General features: G+C 37.8%; 1 protein-coding gene across 5 annotated transcripts in view; it reads left to right on the top strand.

Annotated features, from left to right (window-relative positions):
* Positions 1–17697, top strand: part of DCLK1 (doublecortin like kinase 1) — a 551424-nt gene that overhangs the window by 350894 nt on the left and 182833 nt on the right. The window contains exon 7 of one of the 5 annotated variants that reach the window (XM_077484141.1): positions 7864–7945. The exons of 3 other annotated variants lie outside the window; for them this stretch is intronic. In XM_077484141.1, coding sequence (XP_077340267.1) covers positions 7864–7920 — 57 coding nt within the window. In that variant the 3' untranslated portion in view covers positions 7921–7945. Of the gene's footprint in view, positions 1–7863; positions 7958–17697 lie in introns of all 5 variants that reach the window. One more of the 5 variants, XM_077484142.1, reaches the window with a different exon arrangement.

Raw genomic sequence — 17697 nt, 5'->3', positions numbered from 1 at the left:
TACTAAAGTAAGAGCTGGACATACCGTAATCAGGACCCAGGAAAAAATCCTCAAACAATAATCCCACCTTATCCAAAGCATTACGCAGAATCATTTCTGACACCCTGAAAGCCCCAAAATAACAAAGGCTAAATGAAGCTTTAAACAACAACGATTCATACTGAGAATAACAAATCGAATCTGTTGCTAAGCAGATATGGCTCAGAAGATCAGAGGCAATAGGCAGACTACTCTCTGCTACAAAATTACCTTTGCAAGAACCTTTCAGCGTTTGTTGAACTGAAAAAAAAGTCAAGCAAGAAAGAATACTTCTCAATTTAAAAAGAAAAGAAACACCAGATTACGTCTTTCGAATATATCAATAAGAATAACTGCGTGACGATAAGAAATCCAAAAAGGCTAAAACTGAACTCTCTGAAAATTTAGCAAATAAATTATTAGCATGTTCCAAAAAACAATACCACAGCGACCACGTGGCTTTGTAATCTGCCTCGTTCTTTTTTCCCCCTTTCCATTTCCCTATTAGGGAATCAGGGTTCAAACTGGTGAGGTCTCTTAGCTGAGCATCTATTACTAGGCTTGCTCTTTATTGTGCATGCGTCCGTTTCAATCCTTGGAGATGGACGCTGACTCCGAACAGTGCCCGAAGCCTCTTGAGTGACGGCTGACAAAGGAAGAAGCGGGTTCAGTTGCTGAACTGACAAGGCTGCATGACTCGGAGGAGGAAACAGAAGCCCTGGGGGGTGGAATAACGAAACTGATGGAACACTCTCCGTCTCTGGCGTAACAGCAGGCACTGAGTTAGCAGAGATGGAACCCTGTGGACCCGATGGCAGCGATAAACACAGCTGCATCCAATCTTCAACTCCCTCCGATCTAGCCTGCTCCATTAATCGTCTCAGCAGCGCCATCTGTCGTTTCTATGACGCAGTCTTCATGAATTTATACCCTCCAGCACAAGCTGAGTCCCGTTAATATTTAAATATTAACTTTAAATATAACCAATCAAAAGGTACTTTATTTTTTTACCAAGAAATTCTATCTTTTTGCCTGCCACTGTCCCATAGGTGGTCAGGGGAGGACAATTTTTTGCCCCACCTTGTATCTTAGGCAGACTTCGGGGGAAAATTGGTGAGCCAATCACACAAGCAGGAAATTATGTTTCTGGGGAGTGGTTAATACACATTCTGTATACAGAAAACTAAAGGTAGCCATATAGCAATATATTCTCAGAAAATTGGCTGCAGTTTGAAAAGGAAAGGTAAATTTTAATAACATTCAATTACAAAATGATTATTGTCGCAATTATATGCACTATATTTTTTTCTTTATTTCCTTTTTTGTTTCCCCCATGAAAGTGGAGTTACCCTCTAAGCGCCTAATGTGCCTGCTTTCTAGTATATATACGTATGCTTTCTTCTTCTGAATATTACCTCAGCACACAAGATGGTGATTTCCACTGTGTGTAGATCAGGGCTGTACTTGTTAGTGAAGATTTATTTAAACTTAGAGAATGTTAACGTGAATTGGATCTGTGTAAGTGGTGATTGAACATAGAAACTGCACTATCTCCAGCTCCTGCCATCATTAGCTAAGTATTCTATAAAAATAAACCCAGTAAGAAGTATGTGTAACCGATATCATGCTCTGTGTGGTTGCTTAGCAACCGGTGCCTGTATAGAGACGATGTTCCTTTTATTAAGGAATGCATGCCCCAATTTTGAAGATTTATTTCCTTTCCATTAAGGGTTTATTTTCCCTGCTTCAGATGTGGAAGGTCTGCCCAGCCAGCCCATTTGTTTTGACATGTTGAAACACAGATTTGAGAGAATTCTTGGTGCCAGACTTTGATGTTAAAGTTGTTGTAATGGCAGATGTGTGTGTCAGCACTGGTTAGCCAGATGGGAACATGCAGCCTTTATTGTGCCCTCTAGCATCAGTGTGATTTTGCTAATGGGCTGTTGCAATTACACACACTGGAAAAGTTTTAAAATTAAATCTTTTGCGGTTATTTACTCTGCAGTGATTGTTGTTTTGTGTGTTAATAATGTGCATAGACTATAAAGTATCTCTGAACTGTTTCCTGGTGACAGGTATATACATTGGAGACATATTAGTAAAGCAAAATGTTACATTTTAAATCAGCGTAGTCTTCATACATAATTTAAAGGGCAAGTCCCACTGGGTTTCATCTCTCAAGGATGCCCTGAGAGACTCGCCTGCGTATGCTGCAGCCGTAACTTAACTAACTGGGCTTTATGCCAGGCAATATGGTAACATTTCCCCTTTTGGAATTTGTTTATTCCCAATGAAAATCCAGCAGGGGGATGTGACCACAATGCTTGGCATAGCCAAGCAAGAAAAGCTACAACTGCACGTGAATAGAAGAACTGGATGTCTGAGTTATTACACGTTTATTATTATGTGAATGATTCCAGATAGCAAGCAATTGTCCTGCAAGTTTGAAAATTACTTGTTAAACTATTGATAGACTTGCCAGGCTTCACAAATTGTTGCACAATTGCAGCAAGTCCGCATTGCATGAGTCCAGATAAACTTTCTTTGCAAACATTCTGCAAGTCTGCTGCAAAGTTCTGGTTTAGTTATGTTGTGCAATAGTCATCCCACCACAGGGGTCACTGTGGCTGAATTTTCATGCTGTAGACTCACCACTGCAACTTTGCTCTTGCTAGATACTTGCCATGCAAATTTGCTAAAAATTGGAAAAGTCACAACTGGTTCAAAACTGGTTCAAGTGCTCTGCAAGTATACAACTTGCCAGTGAAACTGTGCATCAAATTAACAGACTTCCAATTCAACACTGCCACAAATTTGTGGCAAGTTATCCTTGCTATCTGGGATCTTGCCTGTGCCCACCCATGTGCGTTCCAACAGAAGCAACACTAAAATTCCCCCACTTTCCTGTTACTTGTATCTAGCCTTGATGGAAACCACTCTCCCCTCCTTCCCTTCCTTTTACCATCCTAGGTTTATCCAGTCACTCTAGGTACCAGAGGAGCAGAGCAGGTCTACAAATCATATTTAGTTCTCTTAAAGTCTATAACTAGCCTAAACTTTTTTTTATAGTTTTGGATAGAATATGATAGCTCCCTGTGTCCTTTTTGAGTGATTTCTCTTGACTTCCTGTTCCAGAGATGCAAACAGAAAATTAGAGAAAATCTCTGAATTAAGGGGGTCCCCCCTTGGAGAGCTGTCACCAGAACAGATCTCACCATTGGCATATTTACTTCCACCTCTTGTTCTGGTGACCATTGTAAAAGTATTCATTAAAGTGTTTGTAGACAGATGGGAGTAGTGCATAAAGTTAACTCAATATGTAATGTATCTCTACCCTAGACCCGAGAGCTTGTCTGTTGGGTATACTGGAAGAATATGAATGGGAATCACATATCAGAGAGGCCATCCATAGAGTTTTACTCAAGACATGGAAGCTGATTATGGTTCATTGGAAATCGGAAGACCCTCCAACGATAGGGGAATGGGATACAAAATGTAGGCGAGGTGTTAAGAATGGAGAATATAGAGCAGTACGCTTAAATATATGGGCACTGTGGTTGGATGTACCGGGGCTTGCCCCGGTGGATCTGATCATGGATAGGCCACTTGGGCTCAATGTAGGATAAAGCGTTAACTGCAGAGGTTACTTTATTAGCATGGGCACTGTGTTTTGATTTTATTGGAAAATTTCTTTTCAATGTGTTTTTGCACTGTAATGTACAGCTGCTAATTTATGATGACAAATTTTTCATGCTCTGGGCAAAAATTGCCCAGAGCAGTTAAGTATAAACCTGCTTTTTTTTTCAGGTCCCCTGCCTGCACCCCTGGCTCCTCCTCTTCTCGGTGTGCCACAATAGGAAGCCGCTTCCTATCATGGCACACCTACAGGCTTGATCCCAAGCTATGCTGCCTGTGTCAATAGGTCTGCTCCCTTGTCACTGGGTTTGACTGACAGCAGTAGGGGCCAGTAGCTCCAACTGCCTCATCAAAGCATGTGAGACCGAGAAGTGAGAGGAGAAAGCTGTTACAGATGAGCACAGTGCTGGATCGAGTGAGGGCTCAAGTAAGTACAAGGAGTAAGGGGTGATACATTTACCTAAACATTGTTTATCCAAGAAAAAAACCAAAACAAAGATTTGGTTATACTGTACTTTAAGGGCAACAATGTTGAGGCTGTTAGCCTAGTCCCCAGAGCTTGAAAGACACCCTTCCAGAAGCTTGCTTGTAATAAATATTTACAAGCTATACAGATTACAACATAATTGTGCAATCCCCTTTAGATTTTCTACCAAAAATATATATCGGCAGTTTTCCCTAACTGAGTTTTAATTGATTACACTGTTTAGGAAGATGCACTACATAGTTTCTGCTATACCGTAAGATTGTAAAGATATTAACCAAGCAGATTGTAGTGTTTGAGGGCAGCTTTAGATCCTTCACTTTTTTGAGGCCACCATGAAATTATGCATTACTGCATTGTTGTCTTTGAATCCATAGCAAGGTGAGAACTCCAGCCAAAAACAAGGCTGGACATTTGCACTATAAAAATCAATTACTTCTAATGAAATGTATGTCATGTGTCACTGCTGCTGCATTTGGAAAAATGCAAACTTTCATTCAGCTTGTACAGTACAGGAAGTGCCAAAAGTCTGGTTTTGAGATTAATGCTTCCCACTGGAGTACAGTAGAGCTAGAGCTGGAGATAATGGGTTGCTCACTCTTCAAATCCTCTATTCAGAAAAAGTCTTAGAGCAAGATGTTCTTTAAATAGAGGAGGTGCAGATGAATGTCACAATCTCTCCTTTTCCAATCACAGAATGCCTTGCAAAGAAGTTTGGCATCTTTAGTCAGCTTAATTGTTGAGGCTGGGCAAACTTCCTGTGCAGGAGATTAATCTTGCACTTATTAATCTTGGCACCAAGACATGCCAAGAATATACACTTGGCTGTGAGAAGCTTGCAAACAGGCAGGTAAAAAAGTTTTAGGGGGGGGGTGCTTTAACCTCCCTGGCGGTAATCCCGAGTCTGGCTCGGGTTAGGATTTTACTATCATAAGCTGTAACCCCAAGCCAGACTCGGGATCGCATCGCTGAATACAGGGAGATGTTACTTACCTTGTCCCCTGCATCCAGCGATGTCCTCCGCGCTGTGTGATCGAGCTGACCTCCGCTCGATTCACACAGTGCCCGAAATCCGCCGATCTCCGTTCCCTGCGACGTTACGATGCACGGGAGCGGAGATCGGCGCCAAATTCAAAAAAGTTTAAATACACAAAACACACACAGTACTGTAACCTTACAGATTACAGTACTGTATAAAAAAATACACACCCCTTTGTCCCTAGTGGTCTGTGCAGTGCCCTGCATGCACTTTTGTATTATAAATACTGTTTTTTCTGCCTGGAATTTGGAGATTGTCCATAGCAACCAAAAAGTGTCCCTTTATGTCAAAAGTGATTTTAGACCAACTAGAAAACAGCGATAATAAATTAGAATCACTTGCAGAATTGAGCGATAGCGATTTTTGGGGAAATTCGTCATCAAACACTAAATCTAATAACAGCGACAATTCTGAAAATGAGCAAATTTCTGTGTTTTTGGATTTGATTACATTATTGAATAATTTTTATTATTATTTATTATATTATAAACTTTATCATACCCGGGATGTCTGCTAGACTCTGATTTGAACAGATTTAAGAGAGTTATTCCTAAGAATTACAGGACTACAATATAAAATGACAAATTTCCATGCAAAATAATTGTACCGCTTTTAGCACCTAAAACCAGAATGAATCATACCGCCAGGGAGGTTAATTCACCTGTTTACTGCTGAATGTAATGTGCCTGGAGTTCCTTTTTAAAAGCTCAAGTGAAGATGACAAATTATTCTTATCTAAAGACAGTGGATCTAGAATAGTGTTCCCTTTTCATATAATAATTTGGGTTTTTTAATTTATTTTCAAATCTTCGATGATAAAATGTTTTTTGGAAGCTGGCTGGTTTCTCTGCACAGCAAAAACACATTCCTTTAGAGCAGTGGCTGTCAACGTTGGAAAGTTCATGAAACTTTATGGATATATGTGGACACTTGTCTACCTTCTATTTATTGTGCTCATTACACCATATGACCAGTGGCCCTGCTTCATTCACAAGAGTTTGGCTTTCTTGCTGAGTGTATTGCAAAGCATCTCAATGAAACATATTCCTTCTGGGCATAGCCTGATGCAGGTGGGGGTTGGGCTGCATCTGGTTGTGTACATAAATCTGAAACTAAGTCAGTAATGTATGTGGTGTACAACCACGTCAACCTTAACAAAGGAGGATGTGACTGTCTTTGACACCTTGTTACAATTTGCCTGTGATGCCTCACTCTGCATTCATTCTTTATTATCACACTATATTATGATCTATGTTGCTTCTCATTTTTACTGCATTGCTAGTCATGTCTTGCTTCTTTGCTAATCTTAGTCTATGCACATGGGTTCTTTGCTCTTTCTTGCACAGCTGCCTTTACTTTATACAATTCGTTATCACTCGCCTCTAAGCTAAAAAAAAAATTGTGCTGCCGAGCTGCTTCATTTTCCATTGTTTTACTATATTATTTATCATTGTGACCTCCAATTTAGAATTCTCCATTTCCTTCCAGCTCACCTGTAATGAACTAGGCCCTCTATCAAACACTTCTGTCCTTCCTACCATCTAGCTAATCTTGACAATGGCACTGGGACAGTAGCACCCAGATCCATTACTGTAGACACTTAGGGGTCGTTTTACTAAAGGAAAATAGACTGTACACGTTTACACTCTGCAAATGCAGTTGCTCCAAAACGTAGTAAATGAGGGAAAACTCTGCTGACTTCTATCATCCAATCATGTGCAAGCAAAAATGCATTTTTTTCCCTTGCACGTGATTGGGTATTCCTTGTAAAGTGAAGCTTTACCTCATTTACTAAGATCTGAAGGAACTGCACTCGCAAAAGTACACAGTCTATTTGCCTTTAGTGAATCATGCCCATAGAGCCTGCAATAGGCTTTCTCTTACTGTCATCCATATTTAGTTGCAGCTGGGCTGGGTAGCCACTGCAGCCAACACTTCTTCTTACTGCTGCCAATCACCACCAACAATATTACTAATTTTAGGAGGATACCAGGTTGACAAGACACTCCCTTGTTCCCTTTCATGGACTTACAGAAATACAGGGACCACAGTTTCAGAAACACCACTTTGGAACATGTCTTAAACTTAAATCTCAGTTTATCTCTAAAGTGAAATTGCCATTTTGTTTGGATAGACTCAAGTCCCTTCAGTTAAACTATATGTCTTGCAAATATTTTGCAAACATTTTTTAAAGGTCCTTACCTACTTTTGTAAAAATATATAAGCAGTTGAATTAGTTTGTATGCTATTATTTTTATTATTATTATTATTTATTTATTTTTTTTAAAGCAAAAATTGAGTGTTTCTTCAAAGATCTAGTAATAATGCTCTCAGATCTAGGCCTGAAGTTAATATGTTATTGGTTGTTTCCGTTAAAACCATCAAATGCCAACAAAGAATAGGAATATGAAATGTAACATTAAAAACCTTGTCTTAAATTTGGCACAGAATTTCTTCTGTTTTGTTACAGTCTCTTTTTTATTGAAGTTGTTTTTGTTTTTGTTTAAATGATGCTGAACCAATAAACTCATTATATTTTTACTTTTTTTTTTTACAAATATTGATTGATATTTCCTGTTATATTCTGTGCAGTGTCATTAGTTAATGAAAATTATGAAAAATCTATATATATATTTGATAAGAGGAATAACAGGTGAACAAATCTATAATACACTTCATCTTACAGGACCTGTATCGTCACCTGTCATCGGATGATTTGGATTCAGTAGGAGACTCAGTTTAAAAGAGAAAATGGAGCAGTGTGTCTGGTTTGTGACTCGGTGATAGTTAAAGCTGATTAACGTAACATTAAGTTAAACAAAGGCTGACTCTGGTTCATAAAGTACTTTGGAGGCATTTGGTATGTTGTATTTGATACTAAAGAACTGAAAAATCACCCACAATTAAATAACATTTTGACTTCCAAAAATGATCTCATAATGACTACATTCAAATCTCTGCAGTCTTGCTAGGTAATGCTCAGGCACAGTTCCAGCATGCTGAGATTCTGAGGTTTGTCCTTTTACTAATATATGCAGTCTCCTGCAGTAAGTGGGATTCTTGGTCATAAAATATTACACAGAATATCGCCACATGAGACTCTGTAGAGGTCATTCCTGTTATGGAATTCACAGTCTTTACCATAACACAGTTGAGTACTGCCTGTCATAATTTTTTTATTTGCACTAACCATTACATTTTCAGGACAAGCTTTCAGGGTATAGCCCCTTTTTCTAAGGTTCAAGCAGTACTGATAAACTAAGCATTAGCAAAATGTTAACAATCTCTGAAAAGATGGAAAAAAAAAACACAACACGTGGTAATTAAAATGGGAATGTTTGTCAGGTAAAGAAGAAAGTTATGGAATGGGAGAGGGACGGAAAAAAGTCATAACTATAAGAATGGCCATAAAACTGTTCAGCCTGTTATTTTATGCTGCAAACAAAGTATCACGGCAATTCAAAGTTTTCCTTTCTTGAGTAGTTTTAAAATCCCTTTTAAGAACCAAAACATTCATGTCTTCCATAGAGGTGCAGATATGTCAGCTGGAAACTTTAATTTTGTATTTTATTTTTCCAGTAATTTTTTATTAGAGAATTCTGAAAACAAACAGCCTTCAACTGCGAGTAGCTTATAAAATGAGTACAAAAGGGTTGGCCTCGCAGGTCACAATAAAATCAATACATATATATACAGTTGGGGTGGAGTACAGTTACATGTAAGTAGAGAAAGTAAAGCAGACTACTTGGGTCAAGTGCGGAGGATTATATCGGGATTTCTGCTAGAATACCAGAGTAAGCTATATTTTCATTTGGATTTGAAGACCTCCGGGGAGGTAGATCAAAGGGCTATCAGTTTTCCGAATGAATAGATTGAATTGGTTACCAAAATCACTTCTGACAGATTGGCTGCCGTCTCCTTTTTCTAATGTCTGGTGATCATGAGACAAGCAGCCACTAGAAGAAAAAAATCATTTTGATTATAGGGACACAAAGAAATAAAACCTTGCAACGATAATTCCTGCAAACTGTGCAGTCACATTATTCCGTAAAAAGTTTCACACACTCAAAAGGAACCAGCAGTATTATAGGATCATACAGCTGCGCCTCCAGTAATGTGATGTATCTCATTCAATGCAACAGGTACAACCAGGGACATTGGTAAGACTGGCCAGAAATTGAAAAAATAATTACTCTTTATAGATACACCATAAGGGCTCGTTCACACCAACCTCTGCAATGCACAACGGTGGTTGGTGGGCGGTGTGGTCCATCCAAAATCAACATAGTGATAGGGGCGATAGGGAGACAAGGCATTTTCCCTGGTCCTGCGTGAAATTGTGCTGGTATAGCCACCCAACACACTCCCACCAAATTTGGTGTGAACCTAGTCTAAAAGAACATAAGGAAGAGGATAACTGCATACCTGGTGGATGCCATTTCTCACAACCAGACCAGTGTTTGAGCGACATGAATGTTTTGGTTTGTCAAGGAAATATTGACACAAAATATAATAGACAGAATATGGGCCTCCTTTTTTTAAATCACTACCAAAGAGTTGTATGACCATACTAGCCTCTGACTCTCCCCCCTTCCCTATCAATAACTCTCCTTCTTATTTGACTAGTTTTCTCCATTATTTGCCATATGTTGTGTTATTTTTAACTTCTGTTCAAAGATTGTTGTTTTTAAAATTTTTGCTGGGGCTTTGTGTATCAGTACTACTCAGACCTTAGAAGAAGAGGTATACACAGAAAGCTTGTCCTAAATACTAAATGTAACCGTTACTGCACATTAAAAAAAATATTACGGTCAGTTCTAAACTGTGTTGTTTCAGTTGTACTAATAAGGCCACAATGACCTTAGTCTTTACCATGAAACCAAAATGTATTAGGACTCAGGACTAAACACTTTCTGCTTTAACAGATGGTTTCCCCCCAGTAAGTTCAGAAGGTTTCTCTATACATTATGGAGAGAGCAACAATTTTATTAGATAGTTATACAATTTTTTTTTGTAAAGGGAGATGGTTATACAATTTAATTAAGACCTGAACAAATTCTCCTGCTGAATTTTTAGTACCATTTCCATTCACAGAAGCATATTAACTAAATGCCTGGCTTCTATATTAATTATATTTTACACAATCCAATTTGAATTTTAGTGATAATTTTAAAATGATCATTCAAAAGAAGATAATAGCATTGCATTTGACATTTAAAACATATAACCAGGGTTTAGTGAATTAAAGCACAATTGAAGTCACAGAAATGATATACAGGCATATAAATATTGTACTAACAACCTTATAGTATTAATTCCACTTTCCTGTTGCAGCATTTGTGCACCATGCCTAAAAATGTCTCTGCAGAATAGGCACCAGAGTTGACTTTGTAATTAGAACATGTTTGACACAACCCAGCCCTTCTCTGCAAAACAAGTCTGTGTGAGAACTGTTTCTCAGCCATGCCAGCACAGAACACCAGAGAGAAGAGTTATTTTAAAACAGTTACAATTAAAAATCAGTCACAAATCATAACATGCCAGGGCACAGAGTGATAAAGAGATAAAAAGGTGTGAGACCTCAATTGCACTTTTAACTATTTACCATATTTTCTGTAAAAAATAAACAAAAACATAAAAATAGACTAATCTATGTTTTTTTTTTCTTCTGTAAAAAAATCAGAAAAAGCTCAAACCGCTCAGACATTGTATGTATATGTTTTTCTCTTCATAATATGTTGATTTGCACAGAACCAAAAAGACTGCAGCAGTTTGCTTCTGCAAAAAGAAAAAATCAATATACAAGCTAAAGTTTCATGTTGCAAATTGCAATATTTGCACACATTGCCTGTGCCCAGTTGCTCTTCATTTACTATGTATTTTATGAACCAGGCAGTCAGCTTTTGTCTTCATGTATATTGCTAACGTCTTTCCTATGACATCTGGATTGCCAGGAAATTGTGAACTAATAATACTCTTTGTGCTTTTATTTTAACTGCTATTCTTGATCATGAATGTTAACAAGATGCTATGTGATTGCTTAATTTAATAATTCAGAATCATTTTATGATTAAAATTGTATTTGCTGAATCACTTTTTGCGCCTTTTGTTTGACCTTTGCACTTTTTATTACTTGCAGAATGTTTTTTTAGAAACTAAACTGTATGTGTTTTTGGGGTGGCAGATTGAGTAATATTGCTTAGTAACCACTGACTAATAATGTGATTTAACATTCCGTAATATGAAGAAAAACAAAAAGAAATTGGTCCAACTATTTAGGATATTTTAATTAAATGCTAATTTCTACATTTAAATGTTATACTCTAAGCCCTTGTACACACGGTCGGACATTCCGATGGACAATGTCCGATAGGACCGTGTTGTCGGATAATCCGACAGTGTGTGGGCTCCATCGGACTGTTTCCGTCGTGTATGCGACGGACCAAGTTTTCCAGCTGGGCTATAAAATTTTCCGACAACATGATCCGATCTGACTTTGTCCGATCATGTGTAGAGAATTCCGATCGGACAAAGTGCCACGCATGCTCAGATCAAATTCCTAGACCAAAGCTATTGGCTACTAGCCTGAACGTAGTCCCGTCCTAACGAAATAATGTCATCACGTTAAGTACGATCGGATTTTCTGACAACTTTGTCCAACTGTGTGTATGCAACAGTTTCAGACAAAATCCGTCTGACAAAATCCGACGGATTTGGTTGTCGGAATGTCCGACCATGTGTACAAGGGCTTAGATGTATTGATTCAAATTTTTAATGCTGAATATATGAGACAGACAGACAGTATTTGGGTCTGAATCTCCTATAATAAACACAATTATATAATATTATATTATTATATAATATATAACAAGAAAGTATCAGCGTTTTGCTCAAAATGTACCCCAAGCACACTTATTAGAATGACCAATTTAACTGTATAGTAAACGGCATTAAAGTAATGTTCCAAATGTACAAAAGGTATATTGTTCCTGGGCCTGTACTCAATTCAAACTCCCAAATACATTTAGTTACCCTATCTAGATATTTGAAGAAAACACAGAAATTATTAAAATTGCTTCTTTTCTTAAACAGCCTTAATCTATGTATTTAGACCAAAGGATTCAGAAACTCAACATAAATTTAAATTTATAGAACATATTATATAGGCAGCTATTTTGTGATTCTGGGCAACAATGTTACATGATATTGTAATACTGGAAACTGACTTATATTCTATGATGAACTACGTGAACTTGCATGCATGACCAAAAGCGGTGAATATAAAACTCAATGCATTTTAAAATAGATTTGGGTAGGGCAGACTTTTTCTAGGCACAGTATGCTTTCTGATGATTTAGCCTATAAAAGTAGAATACATATAACCTCTAGGTTGTCTTTTGCAACAAAATAGTTTATAACATAAAAAATGTCAATTGTGCACAATTTTTTTTAAATAGTGGAAAATATAAGTGAACCCATTATACCTAAGTTACTTGGTCTATGAGTGCTAAAAACTTTAATAAACAGTTATGAAAAATTTTGTTCGAGTTGACTTTTTTGATACATAGATGTTGCAGTTTTTGCCAAAGTATCAATATAAGTGGCAGATGACAGTTTTTTCTATGAAGTCACAAAGAAAAAAGAATGCTGTGTGTGGGAAAATATCCCCCCCCCCCCAAAAAAAAAAATATATCACCGCTGTTGGCATGCATGTCATATATTTTTTAATAGAGATGTGATGTCTCTTTAGTAATGACCATGAAATCTTGACAATTTAATATTTCAGGACATTCCTATTGTTACAATTCTGCCCTAAAAATGGCTGCCTCTACTAATTTAATTAATTGGTAATTTTTAATATGTAAGTCTTATTTTCTAGATTTATAATATTCAGTTGCATTTCTGAAAATAATTTTACTAAAATGCAGTGCTTTTAAAACAAACTTATGTAAACTAAGGCTAATATTAGCTGAAGTGTTTCATGCTTATATTTATGTTATGTTATGTTTCTTTAGCTTGAATTGAGTTTAACTATTCTGTGGTGTAAATTGTAACCTTGTTTTATGTTATGAAATATGAATAGAATAATACCATTGCTAATGGCTACAGACATTATTCTTTGATTTAAAAAATAAATCTACTAACAAAATTATTGATGTTTAGACATTTAATAAAACCACATTATGTATGTTATCTACTTACATGTGTATATGACATTGTAAAGACAATTTTTTTAGTGGAATTTCAAAGTACAGAATGCTTAGGTTGTAATGAGTTACTTGAAGTTAATTAATATACACTAGATCCGATGGAAGATAAGCAACCCTTTCGATGTGAGGTAAATAAACTGCAAAGTAACTGCTGTGCTTACTGCTTTAAGTTAAGTAATGCAGTGTTATTTTAAAGATCATTTGGCCTCAAATATAGCAGGTCTTTAAAAATATGAACAGCCCCTTTGCAATTGCCAAATTGTTTTGTAGGGTCGTCATCTGGCCAGTGATTTAATGTCACTGTGTCATTGCTGTATGTAGGACAGAAATAGTGCAACAATGGAAAGGCCAACATTCTCCAAAAAAGTGGCATTCATAATGATATATGAACTTCTGCCCAACGTTTCTTGCCTTAAAACCAAAAACTTTGTCAAGTTGGTGCTAGCTTCAGTCTATCAAATGATGGTTACCATTCAGGTGTTCTTATTGACCAAATGCTGGTCTCAACACTAGTTACTGCTGAGGTGTTTTTATTGCCTGAATTGCCATTTTCAATACAATAGAGTGAGGAAGACTAAAGGATCACTATCAAATTTAAATGTTCTCCATGTTCATGTTGAAGAGCTTTCCCATTTCTTCCTATTGTGTCATTGGGAAAAAAAATGCTATACTTCTTGGTTATTCTATCTAATTATATTGTACAAATTGTTCATTTTTGAGGAACTAGAAACACTGTAGAATGAAAAGGGCTGCCATGGGTGTTCTAAAGCTTCCTGAGCCTGGGAAATTGCCTTTAAACATCCTGAACCGATACACCTACCCTGCTACCTCCATTTGTAATTTGAGTGATGTTGAAAGAACAAGAACAGAAAATGTCTGTAGCCCAGAAAGCGAAAAAATAAATGTTTTTGCATGTATTGTATAATAAGGCCTTGTACGAGGACACGTTCACATAAGACGTGTCTCAAGTCTGAATGTACTCCTGGTTAGGGTGTAACCATACTTAAAGCAGAGGGGTCCTCTGATCCTGGTCCTCGATATTAGTACAGTCATGTATGGCTGCTACTTCCTTTAACCTATCAGTGGTATACATTACATTCTACGCATTATAAAGCCATATTTCCAGCAACCATTTGCCTTTTATCTTCTGTTTGTACCTATATAAGGAATTTGAGGCTTAATTTATAAAAAAAAAAAAAAAAACAGAGAAACTACAATGGATTATATTTAAAAAATCCATACAGAATATTTAAAGCGTGAGCGGTCATGGGTAGATTTCAGTTACATCTCTGGCTACAGAGGATACAAGGCAGAGGTTTGATCTCTGTGCTATCTGGCCTCTTTTCTCTGGGCAGGATGCAACAGAATAAATTACATAAAACATAATTTTTCTGTGGTCAGCTTTGACAAGCAGGTAATGCTGCCATCTAGATGGACCACTTTGGAAACAGAAAACAGTGTTTAGCTGAGATTGGGGAACTGCTTGTGTGGACGAGTCCTCCATGTCTTTGCACTACATTTTTTTGTCCTTTTTCTGTACTGCTTTCTTTATTGTAATAAAAGTGCTAATCCAACAAAGTTGAGAGTCATTTATGACGGGCACGAAATAGTGCAATAAGTTAAGCGTAAAACTGACCAGTCAGCCAAGTATTGATGATCATATATATCATATCTATATCATATATAGATGTAAACAAAGAAGGTTCTCTGAGCTGTGTTGTATGACTCCAAAAACCATGTGTGATTGCAAAATATTTGTTCACGTTTCAAGGGACTTTTCACTTTCCAAGGGAGTTTTTCATTTGCTTAGCGAATGAGGTGAAGCTCTGCTGACTTCCATCATCCGATTATGTGCAAGCAAAAATACATTTCAATTGTTTTTAATTGTTTTTATATTTTTTCCTTTTTAATTGGATTATCATAACACATGATTGGGCATTCTATGCAAATGGAATTTTCACTACATTTACTAAACAGAAGAAAAATGTCCTTGCAAAGTGAACAACCTATTTGCCTTTAGTGAATCAAACCCATTTGGGTTGCTTTACTAAAACTACAGAGTGCAAAATCTGGTTTAGCTCTGCATAGAAACCAATCAGCTCCAGTTTTTTTTTTTGTCAAAGCTTAATTGAACAAGCGAAAATTAGAAGCTGATTGGTTAGCATGCTCAGCTGCACCAGATTTTTCACTCTCCAGTTTTATAAATCAACTCCATTTTGTCTTTTTGACCTACACTACAAACTTTGTCCACACTAGCTACATAATAGTATGGGATAAGGATTATGAGAAAAAATATTTAGCGCTGTCCCTGTAGGGGTTGCTAGGGGTGTCCCACTTGGTTGCTAGTGTGTTACCCGCTTGGTTGCTAGGGGTTCCTGCTTTGTTGCTAGGAGTTCCCTTTTGTCCTATCCTTACTCCGGCTTGATTGTTAATCAAAGACCAGTCCAGAGTATTTGGGTTTTTGTATGTTATTTGGAACTTGGATGGAAGAAGGGATGAGTGGGATACTCCAACTGGAACTATTCAGAATAGATAAGGACAACTCTCACTTGACCTCAGCGGATTACTTGAGATAGCAGTCACAATGCTTTAACCATAAAGCCACATGTATGGAAGGTTTAAGTCTTCTTGCTCTCTCCAGCAGCAGACTTGATGCACTAAATTATCTTCAGGTTACTCTCTAGCATCCCCTTTGTACTGACACCCGTCCACTTCTCTAGCTGAAGGGATGGCCCTCACTTGACAGGCCCCAAAGACACAGATCTGTACTCACAGTAGGCAGAATCCAATCCTTCCTGGTGTCTCCCTTCCACTGTCAGCTCTGCAGGACCTGGGTTCAGCTTTTCTCTCTCTCCAGGCCCCTGGGTCGATCACCCGGCCGCATGGCCTCCTCCACAGAAGAGAGGGCTCCTCCTGGGCTCTGTTCCCTGACTCAACTAACTCTGAGCACATGTATTCTTGCCTTAGATACAGTATCCCACAATACAATGCAGCACTTTTCCTCTGCGAATTGACAGGGCTGTAAGAAAGTCTGTGCACTCACTTGTAAGGTCCCCTCCCACTGGCCAAAATGTCTCCCTATTGGACCAGTGGGGGACAGTCAGAACAAGCTGAGCTTCACCTGTACAATGATCAGACCTAACCAATTTATCCTGCTCTCTGTTAGGCAGAGTTTTATCTGACCATCATCCGCTAGGCAGAAAGACGAAAAGCTATACTCTCTTCTAGCACCTACCTAGGAGGGTGCTGCATCTATATGGGTACCTAGTCCTACAATAACTTTCATATAATCACATAAAATGAAAAGAAAAAAAAAATATGTTTGGCTTGCACGTGATTGGATGCTAGAAGTCAGCTAAGCTTCACTTCATTCACTAAACCAGTGTTTCTCAAATCCAGTCCTCAGGCCCCCCCAACAGGTCATGTTTTCAGGATTTCCCTCAGATGAAACGGCTGTGGTAATTGCTAAGGCAGTGAAACTGATCAAATCACCTGTGAAAAATAATGGAAAACCTGAAAACGTGACCTGTTGGGGGGCCCTGAGGACTGGATTTGAGAAACACTGCACTAAACTAAGGGAAATTCCCCTTGCAAAGTGAACAGCATATTTGCATTTAGTAAATCAAGCCCAATGCATTTCATAGGCATAGTTTTATTTTATGAAGCCGTATTGCAAAAACATTTTATTTATTATTTATTTATTTATTTTATATAAACCTTTTGACTCTTCATTCACCAGTTGTTGTTGTCCGTGACCCAGGTTGGGAGATTTCACCATTACTGCCTGTTCCTGTGACAACGGAAGAATACATTTGAAAAGCAGTTGTCCCTGTAACAGGAAGCTACAGACAATAATAATGACCTGACAGGGGACTTGAATCCCATTTAATTAAAAAACATGTTTTGTTGCAGTTTGTGTCCCTGTGTTCTGACAAAAAGTGAGAAGAAATCTCCCAAAAGGGATATTTGAAGTATGTTCTATCCCATCCCATGTCCAAAACTAAAAAATAAATAAATATTTAGCTGTAATTTGGCTTTAAAGCGGTAGTAAACCACCACCAACAAAAAAAAAATCTTCTCCCTGAAAATTAATGTCATAATGTGCTAGTATCTATTGCATACTAGCTAATTATCAAAGACTTACCTGAAACCGAAGACCCTCCAGTGGTGCACTGTCACTGCTGACAGGGCTTCCCTCGTCACACAACTTCCTTCTGGGTTCACCGGCAGCAGCCACTTGATTGGTTAAACCACAATGATGTGGGAGTCACGACTGCGGAACAGCTCTCTCTATGGACGGCATGCCATCC

The sequence above is a fragment of the Lithobates pipiens genome, unplaced genomic scaffold, assembly GCF_037356315.1.
Source record: "Lithobates pipiens isolate NorthernLeopardFrog02 unplaced genomic scaffold, aLitPip1_a1.2 Scaffold_16, whole genome shotgun sequence".
Lineage (NCBI taxonomy): Eukaryota > Metazoa > Chordata > Amphibia > Anura > Ranidae > Lithobates > Lithobates pipiens.
Note: the sequence above shows the minus strand (reverse complement) of the source record. Positions and strands in the feature narration are given on the sequence as shown.